The sequence below is a fragment of the Hipposideros armiger genome, unplaced genomic scaffold (assembly GCF_001890085.2).
Source record: "Hipposideros armiger isolate ML-2016 unplaced genomic scaffold, ASM189008v1 scaffold_99, whole genome shotgun sequence".
NCBI lineage: Eukaryota > Metazoa > Chordata > Mammalia > Chiroptera > Hipposideridae > Hipposideros > Hipposideros armiger.
Window position 1 is genome coordinate 386810 of NW_017731449.1, and position 26204 is coordinate 413013.

The 26204-nt window shown below is 47.1% G+C and overlaps 1 protein-coding gene across 25 annotated transcripts in view; it reads left to right on the forward strand.

The window, feature by feature from the left end:
* Window positions 1-26204, forward strand: part of NRXN3 (neurexin 3) — a 1587373-nt gene that overhangs the window by 58480 nt on the left and 1502689 nt on the right. For all 25 annotated transcript variants that reach the window (XM_019646239.1, XM_019646240.1, XM_019646221.1 and 22 more), the window contains exon 2: window positions 7949-9342. In XM_019646239.1, coding sequence (XP_019501784.1) covers window positions 8634-9342 — 709 coding nt within the window. In that variant the 5' untranslated portion in view covers window positions 7949-8633. The remainder of the gene's footprint in view (window positions 1-7948; window positions 9343-26204) is intronic.

A 26204-nucleotide genomic window follows, 5' to 3' on the forward strand; every position in this document is an offset into this window, starting at 1 on the left:
TCTTTGCCCCACACCAGACTTCTCCTTTCCAGTTACCTATGCCCGACTCATCCTTCACGTTTCCAAGTAGTTTCCCTCGCCTCTGACCGCACCAGGCCAGAGTCATCTGTTGCTGTTCTGGACTCCATTGCACTCCATGCATAGACCTGTTTTGTACTGGACATACCACTCCAAAGGGTGTCTCTGATGACGGGCAAGCCCACTTCATCTGGATGTAGTCAGTGTGTAAAAGAAAGCCGTAAATACTCTTCCCAGACCTTCCATTCACGAGACAGGTTCCCTCCTCGAGGGCCCTGGAGAGCCCGTGGGACCTCTCTTCCAGTGTGAGAATGCTTCAGACCCCTGAAGATGCCACTTGTGTTGAGCTGAGTGGCCTCCATGAGCCTGAACACACTGCTGCCTCCAAAGCGTTCTCATATAAAGAGACTCAGGTAGGACTCTTCACATTGTCTGCGTCATTGGGATGAAGTTTAAATGATGTCACCTATCCAGCTTACTGTCCCTGAGCAGGTGAGACCAACACCAGCCATGCTGCTAGAACATTAAGGACAACAGCAGCAGCAGCTGTGGCTCACGTTTACTTGGTACTTCTCTGCTGAGCACTGTTGTAAGGGCTTTTACCTTGTACTAAGTGCCTTACTATAGTAACTCATTATTATCACCTCCATTTTACAGATGAAGCAACTGAGGCATAGAGAGGATAAGTGACTTGCTCCAGGTCACACAGGAAGCATGTGCTGGGTCTGGGATTCGAACCCAGGAAGTCTGGCTCCAGAGCACATGCCTTTAACCTCTATGAAAGGGGCACTTATCCTAATGTCAGTGTTCTATTTGGACTCTGCAGACTGGCCCACGCTCGGCAGAGCCTGCCTCTCACCTTTGGTCTACTTTCTTACATTATTTAAGCTCGTGTCTTTCCTCTCTACTAGCGTTTAAGTGCCTTGCAGGGTTTGAGCTACTTTATTTTTAGTCTTTATAGCTACACTATGAGTGCCCTTTGGCTAAAAAAAAAAAAATGTTAACAAAAAGACTTCCTTTCAATTTACTACCCTCCCGCTTACTTACACCTCTCACAAAGAGTGAAAATCTGATGACCAAATTGACACAGATGATTAACTCTTTTTTCCTGTAAATTCTATTTTAATTAATTAATGCAGTCTAAAATTGCATTCTCGTCCCAACCCCAATTCCTCAATCCTTGTTTACCATATATTGGGCTGTCGGAAAAGTCATGATGAATTTTTGCAATGAAAAACATAGGAAAAATAGGTTCATGACTTTTCTGACAAGCCAATAGTTACAAAGTGTACCTCCCATCCTTATGGGTTGTTTATTTTGGAGGATACTTTGTATAGCTTTCCATTTATCTCCATCCACTTTGGGCTTGGCAGACATAGGCTGTAGTTTAAGCTGACCGTCAATGACCTCTTGTGATCCCACGGCATCATACCATATGCTCACTAACTCTCAGTATCAGCTCATCCACAGACATGACTGGTTCCATCCGGGCTCTTCCCTTGTCATCCAAACTCTTGACGAATATGAGGAATGGGACACAGGGCCTGACCTCACCCCAGGAACTGCCTCCCGAAGGGTTCATCACCACACCTTTTTTGAATGCTATTGTTTAGCCAGTGACGAACTGGGTTTTGTCCACTTCACATTCCTCATGTCATGAGAAACTTTTCTAAAAGACTGGCTGAAGTCCACGTATATTATAATTCCTGTGTGTCTCTACTATAATAGATTCGTATTCTTGACAGAAAAGGAATTTAGGTGGGTCTGACATGACTCCTTCTTAGTTCTTACGGAAAACTTGGTTTTTAAAGGAAGAAAAGTATCAGAGTTCAAGGTTTTTAAAAAAAGTCTCTTCTTTTCTTTCCCCATCTCTTTCCTCTTTTCAGCACAATATGTTTCAAGCATCCTTTTCTGTACGTCCTTTTGACAGACTGGAGTTGCAGTCCTCGGAGGCTGTCTCCTTTCCCTTTCCTAAAGGGGTAGGGACAGTGAACGGAGGGTGGGTAAGCTTGGTGGCCGAGGCACTTGAAGACTGGAAGTAGTCCAGCAGATTTCAGGGGAAGAAGAGAAGACAGAAGGAGGGGTGGTGTTCTTAGACGTGAAAAAGTTGTAAAAGAAAGAACTGGGTTACTGACTGGACTGGGGAGAGAGGACAGTGAGCTCCCTATTGCAAAATCTGTGGCTGTTTGCTGATATTTTCCTAGATAAGAGATTGGCTTTGACTTGAAATATAACATACATATAGACAAGTACACCCATCGTAAGTATACAGCTCAGCCAGTGCATTTTCACACACTGAGCACAAGGCGCAGCATCACCCAGACCAAGAAACAGAACTCCTTTATTCCCTTTGCCTGCCTCTAGTTCTTCGTTCCCCCCGGGTAACCACTGTTCTGACATTGAACAGCATAGAATAATTTTGCCTCTCTTTGCTCCTTATACATATGAAACATATACAGTGTTTGCTCTTCTGTGAGATTCATCCATGATGTTGTCTGGAGATGAAGACCAATCATTCTCCATGCTACGTAGCATTTTGCATGAATAGGTTACAATTTATCCATTCTACTGCAATTGGACATTTTCTAGGGTTTGGCTATTATTAACGTTGTCATGAACGTCTTTGGTTGGACATGTGTAAGCGTTTCTGTTGGTATATACACCCAGGAGGGAAATTGTGGAATCATGGAGCAAAAATGTTCAGCTTTAGTAGCTTCTGCCATGCAGTTTCCCCAAAAGTGGTACTTCTGTACCTTTTAAAATTTAATAAAGCTCAAAACTACTCTGCGAGCTAGGTATTATCATTCTTGTGTTTTTGGATGAACAAAGGCTCACAGTGTTGCCCAAGGCTTACTAGCTATAGGAGTGAGTCTGGGTTTTAATCCAACCCTGCCTGACGCCAAAATCCATGCTTTTCATCACTACCTTGAACTGTTTATGTGTCTTGGAGAGAATTCATGCCTTCACCTCCCTCACTGCCTGCAGTAGAGCCTTTGCTGTTGCATTAAGGCAGAGACGACTGAATGTGTGAGGCTGCCCTGATGGTGTGGTGTCAGCAGAACCCGAGTGTAGTTGATGGAGTGAATCTCTGAGGCTGTTGTGCAAGAACGAGCCTGCATTCCCCTCCTAAGCACCTAGGGAGAGTGTGCCCACATCCTCTGCCTTTGCCCTAGGACAGAGGCAAGAGGGGTTGTAGGGCATTGGTGATGGGTGTGACATCTGACATGTGTTTTAGGTCACAGGAAGTCCTTCTAGGTCTGGGTGGTCATGTGAGATGAAAGCTTTGGTCAATGTGTCATTGACAATGTTTTTGAAGGTCTAGTATTAGGAGTGTATCGGTCAGGACTCTTGGTCATAACCCAACTCAACATTGCTTAAGCAAAAACAATTTTATTTTGGTTTATGTAATGAAAGTCTGAGGAAAGCACAATAAGTGGAGCTTCAGGCATGGCTGCATCTAAGTGCTAAAAAAAAATCTCTAGAAATCTGCCTCTGTCTTTCCCTGGGCTCTGTTTCCTTCTTTGTCTTCATCCTTAGACAAGACCATCTTAAATGGTAATAATGATATCTATCATCAACTCGGAACTTCATTCTGGTAGTTTGACCACATGCTAAGAAGAGAGGGTTTGTCTCCCAATAATTCCAGCAAAAGTCCCAAGGTTAACTCTCATTTGACTAAGTTTGGGTGACAGGCCCATCCCGAAACTAATCATACTGGCAGGAGATTGGAATGTGCTAATTGGCTAAACTGGGTTGTAGACTCTGGGGTTGGGATGAACCCCACCTGAATGACCTGGACTGAGATTAGTGGTGAAAATCATTTTACTTTCAAAATGGAACAAGGAGTACGGTGAAAGGGGGGCTGGTGAAATCAACAGAGAGCCATTATATACTTTTTCTGGTCCTAGTGAGGGACATAAGAGGGAACCTACTAAGAAGCTCTAGAAGAAAAACTAGCCAGCCCAGTCTGGGGACTGTGGCATACCAGCAAGGGCCAGGCATGAGGAGTGTCATCATCAGGCTGTCAATACCTATCCTAGACCCAGGCCTAACTTTCTCCCGAGTCTGACTCAAGGGAGTAGAGGAGCTGGAGTGAGGGGGCCATGCCTGTGGTAAATAGCCCATGTGTCAGAGGTGTGTGAGCCCCCCACCCCCACCCTGCCTCCTAAGCAGCCAGTACTGAGACATTTGCAAAGATGTTAACCCCACATAAAGAGTGTGCTGTTCAATAATTATGTAAATTAGCTGGCAATTAGGTAATGTCACTCACTTTCCTTCTCCCGCTAGATTTCCACACCACCGATAACTGTTTTTGAGCTTCTGCGCCAGCCCAGACCCTCCATGAAGGCTCTGGGGCAAATCACTGGCAGCGGAGGCTGCTTGGGCCTATGGCTCAAGAGAGGGTGGCAGCTGGCTGACCGGGTGGGGAGGGCTCCCCAGATCCCATTTTCCCGCTTCTTGAGCCTTGCCATAGTCCACTAGAAGGGCTAACAAAGGCTAAAGGATAAATGCTCAGGGCAGTTGGCTCAAGGCCTGTGATATTTAATGCAAGGGGATCTTTAGCTTTTGGCCATTTTGGCAATTTCCCAGAGGACACAGGAATGTCCACAATCCAAGAAATAAGCAGGACGGCTTCAGGAGACAACGTCGGCAGACTCTAGGCTATCAAGTCTAGATAAACCCAATTCTGGTGTTACCAGTCCAGAAATCAGATTCTACTTGGCACCCGTGGGAAAGAAAGCTTGGTTTTCTTCCGTCAGCCTTTTTGATCCCCCACAATGCAGGCAGGGAAATGTTGATATCTCCCATCATGGGCTGGGCTGGAGGGAAGGACTACGAATCTGATGGGAGAGGCTCAGCAGGCAGAACAGAGTGGCCACCCCACAGCAGCCTGGGTAAATTCCCATGATCCTCCTCACAGGGCATGTTGCCGGGAAGCTTAATTCATAGGCTTCCCCAGGTCACTAGGCTTATACTGCTTTGCCCTTTGGGGTCATCTAAATTTGCATCCAGAGAAGTGTGGGGCTCAGGGTTGCTATCATTGTGTAAATCGGGGTGAGGCCACTGTATAGAACAGAAACCAAATGATCCATAGGGCTGCTCTACAGCTTCTGTCTTTATTCTTCATTCTTTCTACACATCTCCCGAGCTCCCACTCCATGCCAAGGCCCTGCGGCAGACACCGTGGTGAAGCTGACCCTCCCCACAGGAAGCTGCCCACTGAGCTTCCGTAGCCTGGGCTCTTCATCGCTGGGCTTCGTCTGTAAGGACTGTTGCCCCCACTACTGTTTGATGCCCTCAGGGGTGAAAATGCCTTCTTCTGCTGCTTTGATACAGCAGTGGCTGGAAGGAATCAGAGCTCAGTGGACAGTTAGAGTGACTTGAGCAAGTCATGTCATTTATATAGACAAATAAGTGACTTTCAGAGGCCCAGAGGTGAGTTGATAGTATAGACCAGTCTGAAAGTTTCTGGGACTGTCCATTTAGAGGGTCTCCCATGTTCCTGCTCGTCCCTAACACTGGGCCCTCCATCCGAATGTGCTTGCCTCCCACTGAGGGTCCCACTGGCTTTATTCATCGAAGCCTGGGCTTTGCCTGTCAGCCAGTGAGCTCTTTGGTCTAAACTGGCAGGACAAGGAGTGGAGAGGGAGGAGGCACAGCTACCGTAATGCCACCGTGAAAACACTTTCCCAAGCCTGCTGGGCTCACACGCCTCTTGGCTCCGTTACGTATCACGTGATTTTGACGTTCTCAGCTCATCAGTAGTTCCAGGCTTGGGATGCCCCTCGCGAGAGGCGTGTTCTGTCAGCTCACACCTGCCTTGCTTCCCTCTTGTCGAAATCAAATGCATGACGGTGAAGAGCAGACAGAGGAGCAGCTGTCCTCTGAGCACATTTTCCAAAATTGGACCCTTTTCAACAACTTGACTTAAGGAAATACATAGATGTGGCAGTTGCTGAGACCGGAAGGAGCCCCCTTTTTAGGACAAGGGCCTCCTGTCTCCCTTAGGATGTTGCCTTTTGCCTTGGTTGGCATACTTCACCTCATACCATGAGCACATTCTTAAAGACTGGGTCACGTCTCATCACCCAGCCTCCTGATATCCGCCTCTGGCTTCATGTCTTTCACGTATTCCACTCCAACAGCACCGGCCTTCAAAATACCAGCCTGCTCCAGTCTGAAGGCCTTTGCACGGACTATTGCTTCTGGAACATTCTTTCCAGATATTTACATGGCCGATTCCCTCACCCCTTCAAGGCTTTCCTTTAATCCTACCTGCCCAACGACGCTGATTTGTGGTGTTTATCTATTTCCATGGTGTGACTACTCCTAGCATAGTTGATGCCATGCTACCAAAGTGACATGAACCAGTTCAAAAACTTTCTGAAATTTTAACAGTTGGTTCTTGCCAGCCGGTATGAGCTGGCACCTCCATATCACTGTGTCCATGCTCCAGCTAAGCATCTTTTGTGCTCTGGAGGTGCCCATGCCACACTTTGGGAGACACTGCATGGACGAGACCTTTTCCAGAACAAGGCTTTCCTTGTGATGGGTTCAATCAGCCTCTTGTTGATTTGGTTTATTTGTTCGGTGGGAATAGGTATTCGTTCCTGGTGAAGGAACAGCATTTTCCTCTTCAAAGTAGGGGTAATAACTAGTTTCGCTATTGTGATCATCATAAAAATAGTGAATGGTAATGGCCTGTCAGAGAACATGGTGAATTATCAAATATGCCTACTATTATAGCAAGCAGCACCTCGCACACCTCTCAGAAATTACACTCATTGCTCTCATGTGAACAGAGTCGTCTCCACTCATCTAGGTGGGCCAGAGTCTTCCTTCAGAAACCAGATCACCCACTTGACAGGGTGCTGGTGCGTTTCCAACCTGTATAAAATACATGAAATATAGTCTAGGTTTGTGACGTTCCTTAACCAGTCATTTGTTGTCCATTCTGCAGTTTTCATAATTTTTAAAAACGTATTTGTGTTTTAATATACTGTCCCCGCTCCACAGACATACACTCACATATATCATACATACATTGATGATCCTTCTTCTCATACCTTCCTATCTAGAAATAAGAAAGGAAGGAACCCAGCGTTTATTGATCACCTGCTATGTATATAGCCTCATGCTAGGATCTTCCCATATATTATCTCATTTAATCCTCTCTCCAACCTTGGAAAGAGGCTATTATTTTCTCTACTTTACAAATGAAGAAATAGAAGCTCAAACAGGTTAAGAAATTTGCTTAAAGCTCCACATATAAGAACTAGGATTCAGCCTTTTTTTTTTTAAAGCCTTAAAGCACGTATTTTTTTCAGTAAGACCTTTTCCTCCAACATTTAGTAAGAGATGGGGATGATTTTGCTCATTACTCACCTTCTAATTTATTTTCTGATTTTTATAAATTGATTTTTATAAATATATCTTTCAAAAATTAAAGACCACCTGCTCCCAAGCATTGGATCGTGAAATTGAAAAAAGAAAAATCTAAAAAAAACCCCAAAAACAAAACAGTCATTTTCATGTCTTTTAATAGGTAAATAAGATAAAATTATGTGTGTGTATATTTGAGTGTATAAAAGTTAGCACTTATCTTAAAAATAAATGTTTGCTATGTGACCCTGTGATATGAATATTGTAAAAATGTGCTGATAGGGCTTTGGGGGTTTTAGGATACTTTTGTATATGGAAAAGCTGAGTGCATTATTAGGAGCTGAGCCTGGGGTCCTGAACCGGCTCTGGAAGAATCCGGGTCCTCCTTCCTGTTTGAAGCACCAAGCACTGTGGGAATTCTCTAGAACAGCCTGGCTTACAATCAGCACTCCATCAATATTTGTGCAATGGAATGTGATATTTTCCTGACATGTGCCTAATCTTCCTCTCCTTCTCTCCTTTCTCTCTCTTCCCCCTCTTCCTGCAGGTCTTTTTCTGGAGTCCTGGGAGGCAGGATATGGGCAGGACTGCCTCTGGCCCGCACCATGAAGCCTGAGTCTGCTTCCGCTCTGCCTGGGGCCCTGCTCTGCCTGAGCAGGCAGCTGCCGGCTGCCCCTCTCCCCGCAGTCCCCTGCTGCTAGGAGTTGGAACTTCAGGACGGGTCCTCAGCCTGTTTCTACCTTTCACCTGGCTGGTCTCACCACTCACTCCTCCTCCATCACGGCACCCCCTGCTCCAGCCCTCTCCTGGCTTCCCTGGCTGGGGCGTTTGGGAGGAGAGCATCGCTGAAGCCTTCCACCCTTCGTGTACATTTTCCTCCTTGAATCAAGGCCTCTGGATCCACATGGATAGCTGAGATCTTTTCTTGGAGAAAGATACTCTGCTCCTCACTCCAGGCCCTCACTCTCCCCACCTGATTTCCCTCCTCTCCTGCTGCCCTGTCTCTTCCCTCTGCCTCGTTAGTGAATTTCTTCCTCCTGTGCCCATCTGGGGCTGCCTTGTTCACCCTTCTCCTTCCTCGCCCTTTCCATATTTGTGTGCGTGCCTCCTTCCTCTTGTGTGTCCGCTCTCCCTCAACCCTCTTCCTTTCTCCCTTCACTGCAAAGGGGGACCATCCCCCGAGGGCTGTTCCCTGGCTGTCTGCTCCTCCAGGCTCTGTCCCCGCAGCCACGATGAGCTTCCCCGTGCACTCCGTGTTTTTCACCCTGAAGGTGAGTGTCCTGCTGGGATCCCTGCTGGGGCTCTGCCTGGGCCTCGAGTTCATGGGCCTCCCCAACCAGTGGGCCCGCTACCTCCGCTGGGATGCCAGCACGCGCAGCGACCTGAGCTTCCAGTTCAAGACCAATGTCTCCACCGGGCTGCTCCTCTACCTGGACGATGGCGGCGTCTGCGACTTCCTCTGCCTCTCGCTGGTGGATGGCCGCATGCAGCTCCGCCTCAGCATGGACTGCGCTGAGACCACCGTGCTGTCCAACAAACAGGTGGATGACAGCAGCTGGCACTTCCTCATGGTGAGCCGCGACCGGCTGCGTACGGTGCTGGTGTTGGATGGCGAGGGTCAGTCTGGGGAACTGCAGCCCCAGCGGCCCTACATGGATGTGGTCAGTGACCTGTTTCTGGGCGGAGTACCCGCAGACATCCGACCTTCTGCCCTGACCCTCGAGGGAGTGCAGGCCATGCCCGGCTTCAAGGGGTTCATTCTAGATCTCAAGTATGGCAACTCAGAGCCTCGGCTTCTGGGAAGCCAGGGCGTCCAGCTAGATGCTGAGGGAGCCTGCGGTGAGCGTCCCTGTGAAAATGGTGGGATCTGCTTTCTCCTGGATGGCCACCCCACCTGTGACTGTTCGACCACTGGCTATGGTGGCAAGCTCTGCTCAGAAGGTAAGGCCCTCCCCCCAATTCCTCTATTGTTAAAGACACAGCCCGTGGGTTGGGTGAAGGCCAAGACCCCTGATAGAAGCCAGCTCTAACATTAAAGTGAATCGTTAGCTGCATGTTAGCTAATGGGGTTCTTTCCCAAGGAGGTGGTACGAATCTTGTGCTTGCCCTCAGTGGAACCTACATCAGATCTTAGCAGAAGGAGAACCCTGGCTTCTCAGCCATGGCTCCTTACTCAAACATTTGGCTGTCCTCAAAGGGCCGGATGGAGTAGAGTGCAGAGCCTGTGCCCAGCTCACCTCATTCCAGCACAGCACAGATGAGCAGGATCAACACAGGGCAAGAAATCAGATAGAAATGGTGGAAGCGCTTATCTCTGTCCCTCCCAATCCCTTGAGAATTGGACCTTTGGGGATAGATGGGCTACTCCCATTCCTTTTTACCATCCCCAGCTTAAGGAGCCAGTGCCTGTGCAAAGAAGAACCAGGGCGGATGAACTGCTGGTCCAGGCTCAGCCCTGCTGTAAGCCCCGCCCTTCAGCTGTGTAGCCCAGTCTGTCCCATTATGGGCAGCCTTGAAGCTCACCGGGCAGTGGGGAGGTCAGCTGGCCTCCCTCTAGAGAGCCGTTCCCTCGTGGGTCACTGAAAGTTTGTCATTACCTTGAAATGAGTTGAAACTTGATTGTTTATGTTTAATGCGTTCTTGGTGATGAACACACAGCACAATCTTTTGGGAAGCGTCCAGAGGGCGGATGAGGCGTCTGGGGATGGGCCTTCTCACCTCCTCCTCTAGTGCTAGGAGTTTTCTTATGAGTTTCCTCTTTTCTGTCCAGTCCTCTCCATATATGAGAACGGTGCAGGAAGGCACAGAGACAGACAGGAGCCTTGTCCAGCCAAGCCTCTGAGAAGGCTGGCAACACTCAGCATAGCCTTGGAGAACCTCCCAAGTTCAACTACAACTTCCCAGGGAGAGGGAGGAAGGGACTCCTGCCCAAGGGCTTAGGCTGCCCTCAGCTTATTCACCAAATTCTGACTGTTTGGGATTAGAGCTGAGAGAAGTGGCCCAGACTTTACTTATAATCCAGATTTCTGGACTCTTGGACTCACTAGAGGCCTGGATTTCAGTAGGAAGAAACACGGAAGTGACCAAGTGTGTGAGAACTGGCCATATGGGTATATGTTGGGAGGTTGGGATGAGGAAGAGGCAAGGAAGTTACATTCCCTCCACTTCTTTTTGAGTTAAGCCCTGGGTTCTTCTAGAGATGTTTGTGTTGTCATCTCATGCTGGTCTCTTCAGGGAGGTGGTGGGATACTACGGAGCAGAACAGTGATTCTCAACCTTGGCTGCCCATTAGAATCACCTGGTGGAGTTTAAAAATTCTCAGGCCACACCACGGACCAATTCATTCAGAAGCATGGGGGGGGGGAAAAGGGAGGGAACCAAGTATCTGTATATTTTTGAGGCTCCCTAGGTGATTCTTTGCATAAGCAAGATTGAGAAGCTGTAGGTCGAGCGAGTCGGGTAGGTAGGGCCAGGTAAGTGTCTTAGCACTGAGTCCCAGGATTTCTTCATTCAATTGAGGCCCCACTGCCTTGATATTTGTAATGAAAAATAGTGTCTGCAGGTATTCCTCAAGCTTTTCCAGAACAGCCGAAGCCCTAAAGCAGGTTGTAGTTGATAAGAACTTTCGCTATTAGTAACTATTAAAAAAATTTTTTTTTTTTAGATCAAGTAAGTTTATTTCACAGGTGATATGTACTGGAGGCTAGGATACTCTCAGGGTCTTGTTGGAGGCCTCTGTGGAGGTCATGGATGGGCTATGGCAGGAGTGCTCCATGGGTCTCTGAGGCTTCTCTCTACTGGGTTGGCCATTGTTTCTCCCTTCCTGTGGATGGGCTGCAGGAGAGGCAGATGTAAGACATGCATATCATTCTTTTCTGGCTTCTTTTCTGGCTTTGGAAAAAGGGGTGAGGCAAGCCTACTCCACAGGGCCACTCTGGGAATGTGGTTACTGAAGCACTTCTCACAAGCAGGTGCCTTCTGGAGCTGACTGCTGTTGCAAAGCTTCTTGGCTTTGGAGAAAATTCTGCCTGAAGACGCTGACATGATGACTTGTTTTTCATTCGCACAGAGGATCTGCTCAGTTCTCAGAACTTGTATTGAAAGCTGGCATTCTTCCTTTCTAGGGACAGGGTGTTTGCAAGTGTGTTGTTAACTTGCTGATTATCCCTGATTGCATTTTTTGTGTTTAAAAAGAACTCATTTCCTCTGGGCAGGGCTGGATCAGCAGGAAGAACCTCTATACTGTATATGCACACAATTTGCCTCTCTTCTTTGTTTGTTTTGTTTTGCGTGTATGTGCATGAGTGTGTGTGTGTGTGTGTGTGCGCGTGCATGCATATGAGGCCTCCAGTGGAATTTTCTGGAAGAGATTGAAGACAACTTTTTAATAGTTATATACAATATGTATATTTTAATAATAGTTCTTTCTACAGGGTTCAGATCCTCTCATGGCTATGGACTGATACTCCCATCTATAGAAGGCAAACACACAACATAGCTCATTTATTCCCCTGCTATATAAATAGAGTAAATAAAATCTGTAGTGATAGGAACACTGGTTGGGTTGGAACAGAGCAGTGCAAAGGTTGAGGTAAGGGCGACTATTGAGGGAACTATAGGGATTTACTATTGATATCTTGAAGCCTGTTGATCCTGGTAATTATCATCATGTTTAATCAATCACAAAAGTGCATCGCAGGCTTTTAGAAAATATCTGTTCTCTCTACAAATAGTTAATTTTTAAAGCGGCGGGGGTGGCGGGGCACTCACCTGCAACACATTAAGGGGAAAAAATCACAGCAGCTGCTGAGTGTCAAGCAGATCTGCATAACACAGGATATACAACCTAAACAAATGCCTACCCATTTTCCTAAAGACAGTTTGGTGATCAGGTAGTGAGGATGCCTCCATTCCTTCCCCTTCCCCCCTTTAAATTGCACATGTCACAGAGTTGAAACCAGAGGACTCAGACCCAGCAGTCGGTCCTGTGGACCAGGCGTCCGAATTTGCAGGATGGGCTCTGCCATTTGATTGTGTGGGGGCTTGCATTCGGCACGAAAGGTCCGTTTTGTACTTCACGCTTTAGCAGTTCAAGAGCCGGAAGAGCTGAGAGGGCTCCCGCCGCTTCAGATGGATAGAGATGGTCAGGGCCTGTTGGAGGCGCTCTCTGTGGTCCATTAGTTCCTAGCTCGCTGGCAGCGCTGATGTTTTTTTGGCCTGTCTGGCTTTCTCGCCTCAGTGGCTCCAAAATGCCTCCACGCTGCACCCTAGGAAGAATCCATACAGGGGCCCATCTCTGTTCTGTGCTTTGGGCTATTTTGATGCCCTGCTGGTTGTCTTCTCTGGGTAGGACCCAGAAGTCACCAGAGATAGCTGCTGTGGGGGACTTGGGCCTAATGGGAAGGGGACACAGTGCCGCTCCCTTTCGTGTGGTGAAAGGCTGTTAGCTCTGGCTGCCGACTGAACTCCACACGGCCTACGTGGGAAGACTTTATTCCAAGACTCCCAGCACCATTAACGGCCACATTGAACATTCTGGAGGGAGAAGAGGTCCTAGATTTTTACTTCAGGTGTTCTATTTATAAATAAAATGTTTTGGTGCTTCACTTTAGATTTGTTCATGTTGCTATTTAATCTAGCCTTCTCAGTAATAGTCTTGGAGGATAGAAGAAGTGCAGATAATTCCAAATGATTTTAAAGTTATATATATCTGGTTTGGAATTTAGTTGAGCGACTGGACCATATTCACCCGGTTTTTGTTTAGCCCAGTCTGTCCTGTTATGGGACACTGGAAGCTCACTGGACAGTGAGGAGGCCGCCTCGGCGCCCTGCAGAGAGCAGTTCCCTCATGGGTCATTGAGAGCTTGTCATTACCTTGAAATGAGTTGAAACGTGATTGTTTATGTTTAATCCATTCTTGGTTATGAATGTGCATGTATTGAATTTCTCAATAATCTCACGGTCATGAAGAATTGAATTGCATCCAAGGTGTATACATTTCAGGGCCAGTCTCTCTGAGGAGCTCACTGAGCATGACGTCAGCCTGTTGCAGGCGAGGTGGGGTCAGGGAAAGATGGAGAAGGCTTCACAGATTGCTCTCTACTCACAAACCTCATTACTAGGCCAACTCTCTTTTCCTGCTGATGTGGGCGGGGTGCACCGACTAGAAGCTGCTTGTCTTGAGCCTCAGCTGTACAGCTTTTAGGTGTTGTGATCCTACAGTGAAGTATAGTGGTGGGTGTTGGTGACAGGGGCCAGGGCATTATTATAAGCACACTGCTGTGTGGTGCCCACTAGTCTCCCATCCCCCACCCCTTCTGTCTGAGGCTGACATCCTACTCAGGGTGGTTTGATTGATGGCTCAACACCACTGTGTGGCTTTGGTATGCCTTCCTGAAGGTGAATTTCAAGGGGAAAAAAATTGAGAATTGTATATTGTTCTTGAGAATTGTGTGAGTCTTCTGCTACTTCTCAAAGCCAGGACTAGGATGGAATGGTATTCCAGGAGGAGGTGCCTGCCCCTGAGCATTTATTTACCAAGGGGCAAAGCTATTGGATGCTGTTCTTAGGGACCAGGGATCGCCCAGCTGTATCCTCCTATTGTGGACACTTGTGTAAAAACACTGTCCTCTCATCTGCCCCTCCGCAGGCACACCCTGCCAGGATTGTAATGGGGCTTTGTTTCTAACCTGTATCAACTATGAAAGGCCTGGGGGTGGGCGTGGGGGGGCTGGAAAAAAGCGGTGAGTAATCAGAGAGTAAAGGCTAACTCATTTCAGGATCCTTCTCCCTGGTTTGGAAACTAGCTCAGAAGCAAGGCCTTAAAACACACACAAAGGACGGCTGCTGCTTCTGAGACATGGTGCCTCACCCGTATTCAGGCATTAGGTGGGACCAGCCCAGCAGCAGGGGCTGTCACTAAACGGAACCTGAATAGGGGTCTGATTGCTCCTTTTTCCTCTTCTCCTCCTGATTACCAAGTGAGATTTCCTGGGTATGCTGTATGCTAAATGGCAGAGCAGCCGCCTGCCACTTGCTCCAATTATCCCTCTTTTAACTGCTGAGGGAAGAGCAATTTTTTTTACCCCCTCCCCCCATAGCATCTCTGCCTCCTTTAAAGAAAGAGACCCATCTTCCTTGTTTCCCCTTCAGTGGGGTGAGAGCAGCCTTCTCCCTTTGCAGAGCCTGCATTACCAGCTGCAAAAGGGGTCGGCCTGGGGTAATGCTTCAGTCCAAATTCAGCAGGATTGAGGGTCGGCAGGCATTTTGCCAGGAGCCTTGAGTGGCTCCTGAACTTGCATTTGCATTTGGTAATGAGACACCACAGGCCCAGCACTGGGGGCTAATTATTTTCAAGTCCCCTATCTCCCTTTGCAGGCTGCCCCAGAAAGATGGCTTTCGGTTCCTGGGGCAGCTGCCCATCATCTGGGCCCTCTCACAGGACAGAAGAGGTGGGGTGTGGGCTGTGCATGGCGGGGGATGGGACCAAAATGCCCTCCCTGGGGACTCCTAGTGCCCTGTAGTCATTGGCCCCGCAGTGCAGGTCCTGAGCAGTGAGGCCCCAGAGATGGATCTAGAGTGAGAGAGGCTTCGGGACAGGGCTCTGAAGGTCAGGTACCCTGCCTTGGACAAAAATAATAATGCCATTGTTATTGCTATTACCATTAGTAAATACCACCATGTGCCTGACATCCTAGGTGCTTTATATGTGTTAGCTAGCCCTCACAACACTCCTGTGTCATTGATAGTGTTAACCTGCCCCATTTTGCAGATGAGGAAACTGAGGGGCAGAGAAAGTTGGAACGCAAACAAAATTGAGTGTAGTGGTTAAGAGCATGGCTACCGGAGTGTAAAAGATTTGTGGTGAAATCTGGGCCTGCCCACTTACAAGTCATATGTCTTTGGAGAAGGTTTTGGGAGCGTCAGTATCCTCATCAATAATAATAATAATAACAACAACAATAATAATAATAGCTAGCAATCATAGAGGACTCATTCCATGCCTGAACTGTCTTAACTGCTTTGCATGTGTTTGCTCTTATAACCCTCTCAGCCACGCTTGACACAGTGTTATTATTCTCATTTTGTAAATAAGGAAGCCGAGGGACAAGCGGTTAAATAACTTGTCCAAGGTCACACAGCTAATAAGATGCAACACTGTGCTGTGCATCTAGGCAGCCTGGCCTCAGAGCCCACACTCTTAACCTCTGTGCTATATCCTCCCTTGAGCAAAGAAGCAGAGATAAGAAGAAATCGTACATCATGGAGTTATTGACAGCATCACATGAGACAAAACCTATAGAGTTACTAGCATAGTCTCTGCAAAAGAACAAGGCCTGACTCTGGGCTGTTGGTCTCCTGATGCACCTAAGACCAGACTGTGTGTCCATTTGGTTTCACAGCTTTGAAGTTTCTCTTTGAGTCATCCCCTCCTCCGCCATTTTCCTTCTCCCCAGTTTGAGAGGTGGCAGAGATCGAAGGAGGGGGTTTCAGGAGCGTATAGACTCCAATTTCATTGACATGTGCTCTTGCCTAAGAGTCTGGGGTCTCTGACAGGGGTTGTGCCTGTTGGACCATATTCGGAGCTCTTTGCCTACAAACATGTGGTGTTCTGGCTCCCACAGCAACCCGATGGGGCAGGGAGGGCGGGCCTTACCATCTCACTGAATAGGTGAGAAGATCTGACCTGTTGTAGATAGAGGGTGTGAGGGCAGGCTCAGATGCTGCTGTTGGGCAGGTGTCCCTGGGACCTGCGAGCCCAGACCCCCACCGTGGCGTTTTATTTCTGCCCCTAGTCTCCCTTCGTTAACACCGTGGCCTGTGTCTCCATGGTGAAATGGAGCATTGCCTCCCTGGACGGTGATGATAAGCAAAATGTCAAATGCCTGGTATAGCAGGTTATCAGCTAGGCCAGTCCCAAGAGCCTGGCTCCTCCCAGTCAGAGAGAAAGACAGAATATGAGAGAATGAGAGAGAATGAAATGAATGAACTTGAGTATTCAATTCTCACTTTCAAGTCCCTGGTTTGAAATGAAGTGCCTGGGATTAGACCCATGGGTCCCCCGGCAGTTGGAGCACAGCTACACCATGCTGGGGCATCGCTGGACAGCATGACCTTTGCAGACTTCCCTTTGGTTTCCCAGGTTCCAGGAAGCGCCGAGCACCGCACCCAGGATTGGCGGTAAAAGATGGGGCTCCTGGATTACTCTGCTAGATTCCCTCTTGCTCTCCTGCTGCCTCGTGACTCTCTTCCCGAAAACAAAACCAAACTCCCTTTCTCTGTTTATTCTTCTCTTTTTCCTTGTGTGTGTGTGTGTGTCTGGGACGATTATTACAGAGGCGGATTTACCATGAAACTAAACCTTTCATATATCCTCACTTGCATGGGCCCCTTCCAAGGCCCCACACCAACTTTGTATTTGTAATACTTTTCCTTAAGGAATCCCCAATATCATAAGCTTCTGGCTCCAGCTCTGTGGATCTGCCTCTGTTGAGAAGACGTGTTGCTGTTTGGTGACAGCAATGTGGCTCTAGGTGTATGTGTGATTCCCTGATGACTTACAGAGTCAGACAGTTAAGTTTGCGAACTTTCCACTGGGTAACCATACAGTGGATAGTTCGTGAACTTAATTGTCTGAACTTTTGTGTGACCCTTCATCACAGACGCATTTTCCTTGTAACAAACAGGGCAGAAAGAGCCTGGAGAGGGAGGATGTAGGACTCATAGGAATATCATTTGGGAAGGCGTCGGGGGCGGAGGAGACATCTAGGATAAGCAGTGGCTGAAGAGAAGTGTTTGGAAATATTTGCTATAGATTTAGAGGAGTAAGCTAGTGTTTGAACACCCCAGTCGGCCTCCTGAGATTTTCCCAGCTGAAGTTGGGATGTTTGGTCTGCCGCAGCTCTCTGGGGGGTTGTGTTATAGGTGACAGCCTGTGGCTGACAGTGGAGAGGCGTGGCGTGGCTCTGCTGGCCTGTCTCCGTGATCTGTTCGGGAACTGACAGTGCCAGTGGGTTGTCATTACTGCTGTTGTTCTCCAGAAGTTGATGTCTTTGGGTGACCTATTTAAAAGCAGTAAGGGACTCCCTTTAAATGTGTCATCGTCTGTAGCTGCTCTCGAGCCTCCACTGATGTCCACAATATTCCTGAATAATGTATTTTCCAAAGTAAAAAAAAAAAAAAAAGTGTTTTTAAACCCAGGTACCAACCAGTACCGGCAGCTTTTAGAAACAAATTAATCTCATAGTCATCCAACCAAACCACCTGGCTCCACTCTGATAAAACTGACTTCGCATGTAGTCCTGGAACGGTGAATGGTTTCAGCTCTTTCCGGGGAAACTACCCTGTAAGGGTATGCAAGGGCCTAAAAAGAGATGAAAGAAAGGCAGGCGCGTGAGCCATAGGCAGCGGGAAGCTCCTGGTTTAAGCTGTGAAATGCATTTAGGATCCTTTTGGTTTTACTGAGGCTCTTATTTAAACATGGTTTCTTTGCAGCTAAGAAAATGACTCTGGGAGCTATGCACCTGACCCTCTCCTGACATTTTTGCCTCTTGCCTGCCGGTTTGGCTCTCCCAAAGTGGTTCCTGTTTGCTAGTGTGAAGTCCTTAGAGGACAGACTCTCAATAGGCCAGTGGTTGTTGGCTGTGTTCGGGCTGGTGTGTCCACTCTAGCAGGCCAGTGCATTCCAGGCAATTTCATAACTTCTCCTCCAGGTATGACCGGCAATGTGCTACCCACAGCCCCTGGAGAATAGAGAAAGTGCAGTGAGAGGGAGTGAAGCTTACTTACTTAATAAGTTGCTTTCAAGTAAAAATAATACCCCACTTGCTAGGAGAGTCGAACAAGGCTGACATCACTTATCTGTGATCTAAACAGTGGAAAAGGGCTGGCAAGGCTGGGAAGTCACCAGACACAGTCCTTTTCCCCCTCATTCTCTCAGGCTTCTTTCCTCTCTAGACGGGGTCCTGTCTCTTGCATGGTTAGCCTTGGACATCTGAAGGAATGGGGAGAGAGTTGGACTTGAAGGGTGTTAAGCCCCTTACCCATGGAATTCCTATAAGACTGATCACCCCACATTGTATTTGCTCGACCTGGGTCAGGAAAGACAAGGCTAGAGTTCAGGCTGAGGCGATGTCCTGTGAGCCCTTCCTTAGATTTTAGGAGACACACTGAAATTTGGGAGGATTTCGGTGTCCAGGAGAAATCTTCTGTAAGGGACCCTGTGACCCATGTAGAAGACAATGTGACATTTATATTGCCTCCTAGTCACGGCTTTGCCCTGTGTAGTGCCCTGGAAACCAAGGCACATTGTGAAGAATCATGGGATAACAAGTTTGGAGGGGATTTTAAAGGTCACTGGGGCTAACTACTGATTTCCCATTCTCTTCTCCACTGTGCATGTCTTTCTCTTTTTACCCAGACCCCCCCCCCCCCCCCAGTCAAGTGCAGTGATAAGGGCTCAGTGCTCTTCAAAGCAGCCTAATGTATCTCTGATCAGTGCTCTCAGGGAGATCTTCCTACATCAGGCCAAAGCCAGCTTTCCAGTCACTTCCGCTCACTGGCCCTCATTCTCCTGAAAGCAATCTAACCTTTGCAATGGGCCCTGTGGGTGAGGGGATGGGTGGGTCATAACATCTCCGGATGATGCTTCACAGGAAACCACCTCTGTGCCAAGATACAGTTCATCGGGGATTCTCTCATGTGGCACCAGAAGTGCACACACCATTGAGTTATTTAGAATTAACTACTTGTGATTAATCTTAAAACAATGTGGGAGGGATTGATGTGGGAAGAGACTCTGATGTAAGCGGGTGATTCATGCTCCAGTCATTCCGTTCCTGGGGAGCTTGCACTCGGAAAGATTCATGGGTAGCCCATCCCTGGCTCTGTTATCTGTGCCTCCCTTCATCTCCCCAAGATGTCCCATCTTCCTCCATACGCAGCTAGCTTTCAGCATTTCTGAATTTCCAAGAATCCACCTAGAAATCTCTTCTGGCTCAGCAATAAGATGAGAAGTTCTAGAATGCTATGGAATAGAGGAAAATGGAATCAGATTGGACTTGCTTAACAAGCCCATCCTGGCAGCCAGGGTCAGATACTCCTACAGATATCAAGATTTTGATAAAAAGCCTAATAGGATGCTTAAAAGAAAAGGTGAGAGCATGAGAGGAAGCAGTGTTGAGTGGCTGCTCCTGGAAATCGGCCGTGGAAGCATATGCCTATCTGAGAATGCTTTCCTCTGCCAGGTTGCCCTGGGGATCCCATGTTTTTGGCACTGCTGGGGGAGAAGTTTCCTAGGGAGAGGGATTAGGCAGGGCTAGGTGATGTTGCTCCCACATTGTCACAGACTGGAAACCTGCCAAACAAATTCCCTCCTGCACCCCGAAGGGGATAAGGCTTGTCTTGGCTCTCAGCCACCTCCCCATGGACAGTAACTTTACTGACACTGCTGCAAGGAAAGGGAATCCGTCTTATAATTTTGTGGTTTAAAATAGTTTTACTTTTACGAGCAAAGCCCACACTCATCATTTTGAGTGCAAGCATTGAAATGTACCCAGAGTCACCAACTTATACTCTGCAGCCCCATTGTCCAGCCAGGGTCCGTGGAAAACGGCCCTGGCCGTCTCATAGTCACATGGTAATGGCCGTGTGGGAAGAAGATGGTTAGCTTTCAGTTGCTGTGGAAACTTTGCTGTTCGCTTATCCTAATGTTGAGTTTTCAGCCTTGTGTAAATGCAGATCGGGGCTATTTTATCCCCGAGGAGAATATATAACCAACGGCTATCTTAATGGTCTCTTGGCACCCTTTGGCTTTCACATTCTTAATGCAAGTTGTAATAGCTCAACTGGGTTTCCCGATTCTCGTTGCAGGAATATATGTGAAGAGGTTCTCTCTTTGAGAACTATAAGACATGAAACCAAGGTAGAACTCTGTTTCCATTTGTTAATGATTGCACATACAGGCTTGGGTGCTAAATGCCATGTCTCTGGTATCTGACCAAAACCAGATGCTCGATAATTGTTTGTAGCCTTAATAAAGTACATTGTGTGTGTGTATGTGTGTGCGTGCATATGTGTGTGGTGCATTCATGTTTTGTATGCATACACACCTGTCCGCTCGTGTATATGTGTCTCTGTGCTCACTAATGTGGGTGATAGTTAGGTGCAGGGTCCCAGGAATGTGAGCTCAGGGATGGCTGTTTAATAATTTAATCAATAAGGTCAGATCTTTCTTGGAACACAGTGGAAGGGACCACCATTGGGAATGCCGTCTCTATTTTAATGGGGAAAGTAGTGTGTTTACTGTGGGAACGTTTTCATGGAATCTGTGTCAAGCACATATACATTCCACTTGGTTTGATCTAGTAGTTGAAGACAGACTGGAAAGACTTTTTTTGTTGTTTACAAACCAATGGTTTCCTGTAACAATTATAGGCAGCAGCCAGCCAGGGACCATGTAAATGCTTGTGGAATGGCTGTTTGAAGCAGGCACGTTGTTGTCACTGGAGATGGAGAGGCCCCATTAGCTAGTGTGGATTCCCTGGAGGAGACGAGACTCACTGGGGACAGGATAATTGTCCTCGGATACCGGAAGAGCTGCCATGTAGAGGAGGGAGTGGTTACTGGGCAGGAGACTTGAAGGAATCAGAGCTACCGAGGAAGAATTTTGATGCTTAGAGCTGTTGGACCATGAAATGCATAGCTTTGCCAAGCCCAGTCATTGTCAGGTGTGCAACAGGTACCGAAAATGACACCTGTCAGGATTGTGCGAAGCTGTGTACATGCCTTCAAACCCAGGGCTCCGTGGCTCTGGGGATCTCAGCAGCCAGACCCACCCATGTGTATGATCATCTACATCCTCTGCCTTTCAGAGGGTGGGAAGATTATCCTTTAGATCAGTGGCCTTCAAAAGGGGGCTCATGCAAGATTATTCTTTAGGGGTATAGGAAGGAAACAATAAAATGTATGGTTAACATATTGCACATTATTTACAAATATATGTCTATTGGGAGAACACAGTAAATTTATTTAATGGGGAGTTTGGTTGGAAAGGTTGGAGGCCACTCAAGTCTACATTTATTTCTCTTTAATTAGTTATAGTTACTTTTGTCTTCCTGGTAAAATTTCTCACCTTGTGGGCTGGTGGCTTTCAGGTGGAGGCTGATGCCACAAGTGTCCCTGATGCCCCTGGTGTGTGTGTTGGGCTCCTATATTCTGTCTCAGCCCCTGTGTGTGGTGGTCTTGGTCGGCCTAGCCAGGTAGTTTTGGAAGTCCCCAGGGAAAGGCACTCTGGTCACACCTCCCTCCTTCTGAGGCCTCGCTGTTAGGAATTGCTAATAGAGGCGGTCCCTGACTTACAGTGGTTCAATTTATGATTTTTTTCACTTTATGGTAGTACAAAAGTGATAACATTCAGTAGAAACCATACTTCAAATTTTGAAGTTTGCTCTTTTTCTGGGCTGGCGATATGCAGTACAAGACTCCCTCGTGATGCTGGGCAGTGGCCGTGAGCCACAACTCCCGGTCAGCCCCGCCATCGCGAGGGTAAATGACTGATACTCTACAGTGTATTCACTGTGTTGGATGATTTTTCCCACGTGTGAGCACATCTAAGGTAGGCTAGGCTAAGCTGTGATCTTTATTAAGTTAGGTGTATTAAATGCATTTCCAACTTATATTTTCAACTTACAATGGGTTTATAGGGACTATTATACTGTACTATTTCAGAGCGTCTTTCAGCATAGAAATCATAGTGTTTACTGGGGCAACTTTGGATCATGTAAGAGAACAAAGACTTTGAAGTATCTTCAAGCAAAGCAGTCATTGATGTATAACCATCTATTTGTTGGAATAGGCCATCTGTTTATTGGAACAAGTTCATTCTTCTAACATTCATGGAGTATGTACCTCTAATGTGAAGTGTAGTCCCTGCTCTTGAGGAGCTTATGGTCTAGTTGGGGAGCCTGTCAGGCAGAGGTGCAGTGTACACAGGAGCTGCTAAAACACAAGGTGGAATGTTTGCAGAGAAAGGAGCTTGAAAGGGAGTGTTCCACCCTGCTTGGGGTGGGGGTGGGGGGGAGGAAATGTCACAGTGAAAACTTGGAAACTTAATTTTGTTGACTGGGAGGAAGTGGCATTCAGGACAGCTCTATGAAATAGCAGGATGCTTTTTCCAGGAGTTCACAGTCGTTAATGTGGTTGGATTGAGGGGTTGAGGCCCATGGGGAGTAATAAGAGAAGGAGGTAGGCAGGCAGGTCTTAAATGTCATGTAAGGATTTTGGACATTACTTTTTTCCTACAACGGGAGCCATTGGAAGTTTTTCAGTTGAGTAGTGAGTCAGTTTTGAATTTTGGAAAGATGGCTATAGGGGCAGTTTGCATGATGGATTGGATGGTGATTAGAAGGTTTAAAGCAGAGAGGCCAGATGGAGGCTATTGTGTGATTTTGGTGAGAGAAAAGTTTATACTGGGGAAGTAGTGATGGGAGAAGGGCCAACTGCAGAGATATTAAGGAGAGAAACATAATAATTGGAAAGGCAGTGACCCTTAGTGATTTCAGACTTGGGTTGCGTGGCTCTGACACACACTAGCTGTGCAAACTGGGGCAACAGACTTAACTTTTCTGTGTTTCAATTTCATCATCTATACAATGAGGATATTAATAGTGCCCACCATTTAGGATCGTTATGAGGTTTAACTAAGAGATTGCACGTGGAATGCTTAGAACCATGCTTGGCACATAGTAAGCATTCAGTGAATGTTAGCCATTATTATGAATTATTATTAATTACTTATTATTATTATTATTATTATTATTGGGAAGGGAAAGGAGGAGCTTTGATAATATGCTCTTTTGGTTGCAGGTATAACTGGGACAGGAAAGTCAGTGGGAGGAGTAGATTTGGGGTGGAGGTGGGAGGGGCATAATAGTAAATTTTGGTTTGTCCATATCCTGCCTTCTCTTCAGAACCCACGGGACACCTGTGGGGAGATGGGCAGAGGCAGATGGGAGCAATGGTTGTGCTCGGGAAGAGGAGGGACTGGGCACAGAGGTTAACATTGTTGTTTTAGGGGGTAAGGGAAGGCTTGCAAGGTGAGGTTGTCCAGGCAAGGTGAAGAAAGCTAACCTCAGAACTTTCAGAAACCTTGATATTTCATATAGTACAGGCAAAAGAACCCATGAGACAGCTTAAAGCAGGTGACCAGAGATGCAGAAGGAAAATAAGAACAAAGAGAAATTCCTTACAATTCTTCACTGGTCACACATTGAAAGAGTACACCTTCTTAACCTGGTGGAAGTTGGGGCATGCATTTGAATGCATTTGAATGGCATTGAAAAATTATGTACTTTAGTTTTAAAAACTATTCACGTTGGTATTTCGTCTGCCTTCAATTTACTGAGGTAATTGAGAAAGTTTCTGCAAATAGAAATGTGAGAAGAATTCTACAAATAGGGACTTAAATCTCATGTATCGATGATAATAACCCAGAGGGTTTCGGATGTTCTGCTCATGATGGAGTTTCTGGGTCCAGTGGGATTCATTGGACACCCTAGAGCATCAGAATCCAATGGGAATCAAGGGCTCAATGATCTGAAAGAAACTAACCCAGAGAAATGAGGTGACTTGCCCAAGCTCAGCAAGTTGGCATGCTGATTTGCACTTTGCTATTTTTGGAGACCATGTGAGTTAAACATGAGATAAATGCCTTGGCTACATTTTTCTTGGAGTTGGACATTAGACTCATGGGGGAACCAGCACTGATGCTCAGCCCAAAGCCGCACACCTTCTCCTGGTGTTGGGGAGAGAGTCCTGTCTCTGGTCCCTGTGAGCTGAAAGAGCGAGATCTCCTATGCCGGAGGCACAGAAGCCACTGGCTCAGTAGCCAGTGAGGTTTGTGCTAGTAATTTATTTCAAAGGCTGGAGTGCTTAGAAAGAAAGCAAAATACGTTCTTAAGGAAACTGAGGCTCTGTTCTGGTTGCCTGCTTGCTGCCTCCCTCCTGTCTCCGACTCTCCAGGGCTGGGGGTGGGGGTGTGCTTCGAATGCTTGCTGTGCATTATCGTTTTCCAGGAATTTCAGGACACAGGAATTTTTGCCCAGCTGTGTTGTGTATTGCCGTTCAGCAATCTGAAGTTGCTTATCCAGCGTAAGTCAGAATGGGGAGCCTAGGGAGGAGGGGGGGGATGCCTCTGAACATTTTTCTAAGCAGAAGAAATTGAGGTGTTAGGGGCCCAGCTGGCGTGTGATGGGAACCAAGAAATGGAGCCTACGTGAGCATGCATGCTCATATGAGATCTCTTACTGAAACCCGGTGATGGTCAAGAGCAGCCTGGTTCCACCGCCTACATTAGCAACAAGCACTTACTGAAGGCCCGCTGTGTGTCAGAGAGGCCCTGGGTGTAGAGTGATGAACAAGGTGAGCATGCTTCCATGCTGCTTTAGTACCCAAGCGATTATCAAGTGATGGATGCTTTGAAAGGAGGAGCGTAGCGTAACAGTGGTCTCTGTGCATGTCAGGGTTCCTCTTCATGCCCAGCAGAGCAAAGGCCCTGCGAAGTTCAGGGGTGTGATAAGACACTCCAAGAGTTTCAGGGTTTCAGGGCTTTCTTTAGATCCGGTTCTCAAGCCAGCTCTCCCAGCCTGAGTCTGCTGGCTGAGGGTCACAGGCTGAGCCAGTGGACTCAGGACTGAGTGTAGCTTAGTACCCCAGTCATACTATTGCATATAGCCTCAGAGATGCCATCTTAATTTCATGGAAGTCTTAACATTTATCACCTGCTTATTTTGACTGACTAAATTTAATAATAATGATGATTAACTAATTCTCATGAGGCAACTTGTACATGCTGCTTTCAAATGTGGCTTCCTTTAATTCTCCCAACCACTCTTAACTAGGAGGTTCTACTATTGTTTTCCTGATTTTGTAGATGAGGGAACTGGAGTTGAAGAGAGACAGCAATCTATCTGCCTAAGAAATGAGCCTGGGCAGATGATCCGGAGTTCGAGCGCTCACTCAAACTACTCTGCTTCCTCTTCAGTCTGGCACCGAGCAGTGGCTCCTGAGACCAATTGCGACTCCACCCTGTTCTCTGCTGGCCCAACTGGGGTGCCTCTAGCATGTAGGGGGTACCGCCTTTCTTCACTGACCTGTCTTCTGACTTTATCCCTCTCTGCCCATGACTGATTTTGATCCTGATTCAGACACGTGTATCAAAGAGAAACATACAAGCTGTCCTGGGCCCCCTACTTTTTACCCTTGGTGCCTTATTCCATCTCATCGAATAATCTGATAATCCATTGAACCATGGATTGCTTGAGCTGGAATCCCATATTTTGTCAATCTTTTATAACCCATGACCCCCAAGGAGTTTTTTGTTGTTGGTGGTCTGTTGTCAGCATAGTCAGTCCCACTACCCAAAAGGCCTTTTGTCAAGCTTTGGTGGAAATCATTTGCTTGTATTAAATTGTAAAATGAATATTTGTTTCCATTTACATATCTGCCTCTAATGCATACATTTTATTATCCATCTCCTCCCCTTGAGCATCACAATCCGACCTCCTCCTTTTATGAAACTGTGACCTACAGAGTCAAGGTAACTTACAATAGGCCACTCAGCTAGCCGTGGGCCAGAGGACTAGGACTAGAGCCCAGGTATTCTGATTCTCAGTCTAGCATCCATTCCCCTACATCACACTGGGAAAAGATACGGAGCTCAACAGAATTGATTGATTCAAAAGAGCATTGATTGCCAAGCATAATCTTTGGGGATCAAAACAGCTATGGTAGCTGTCTTCATGGAG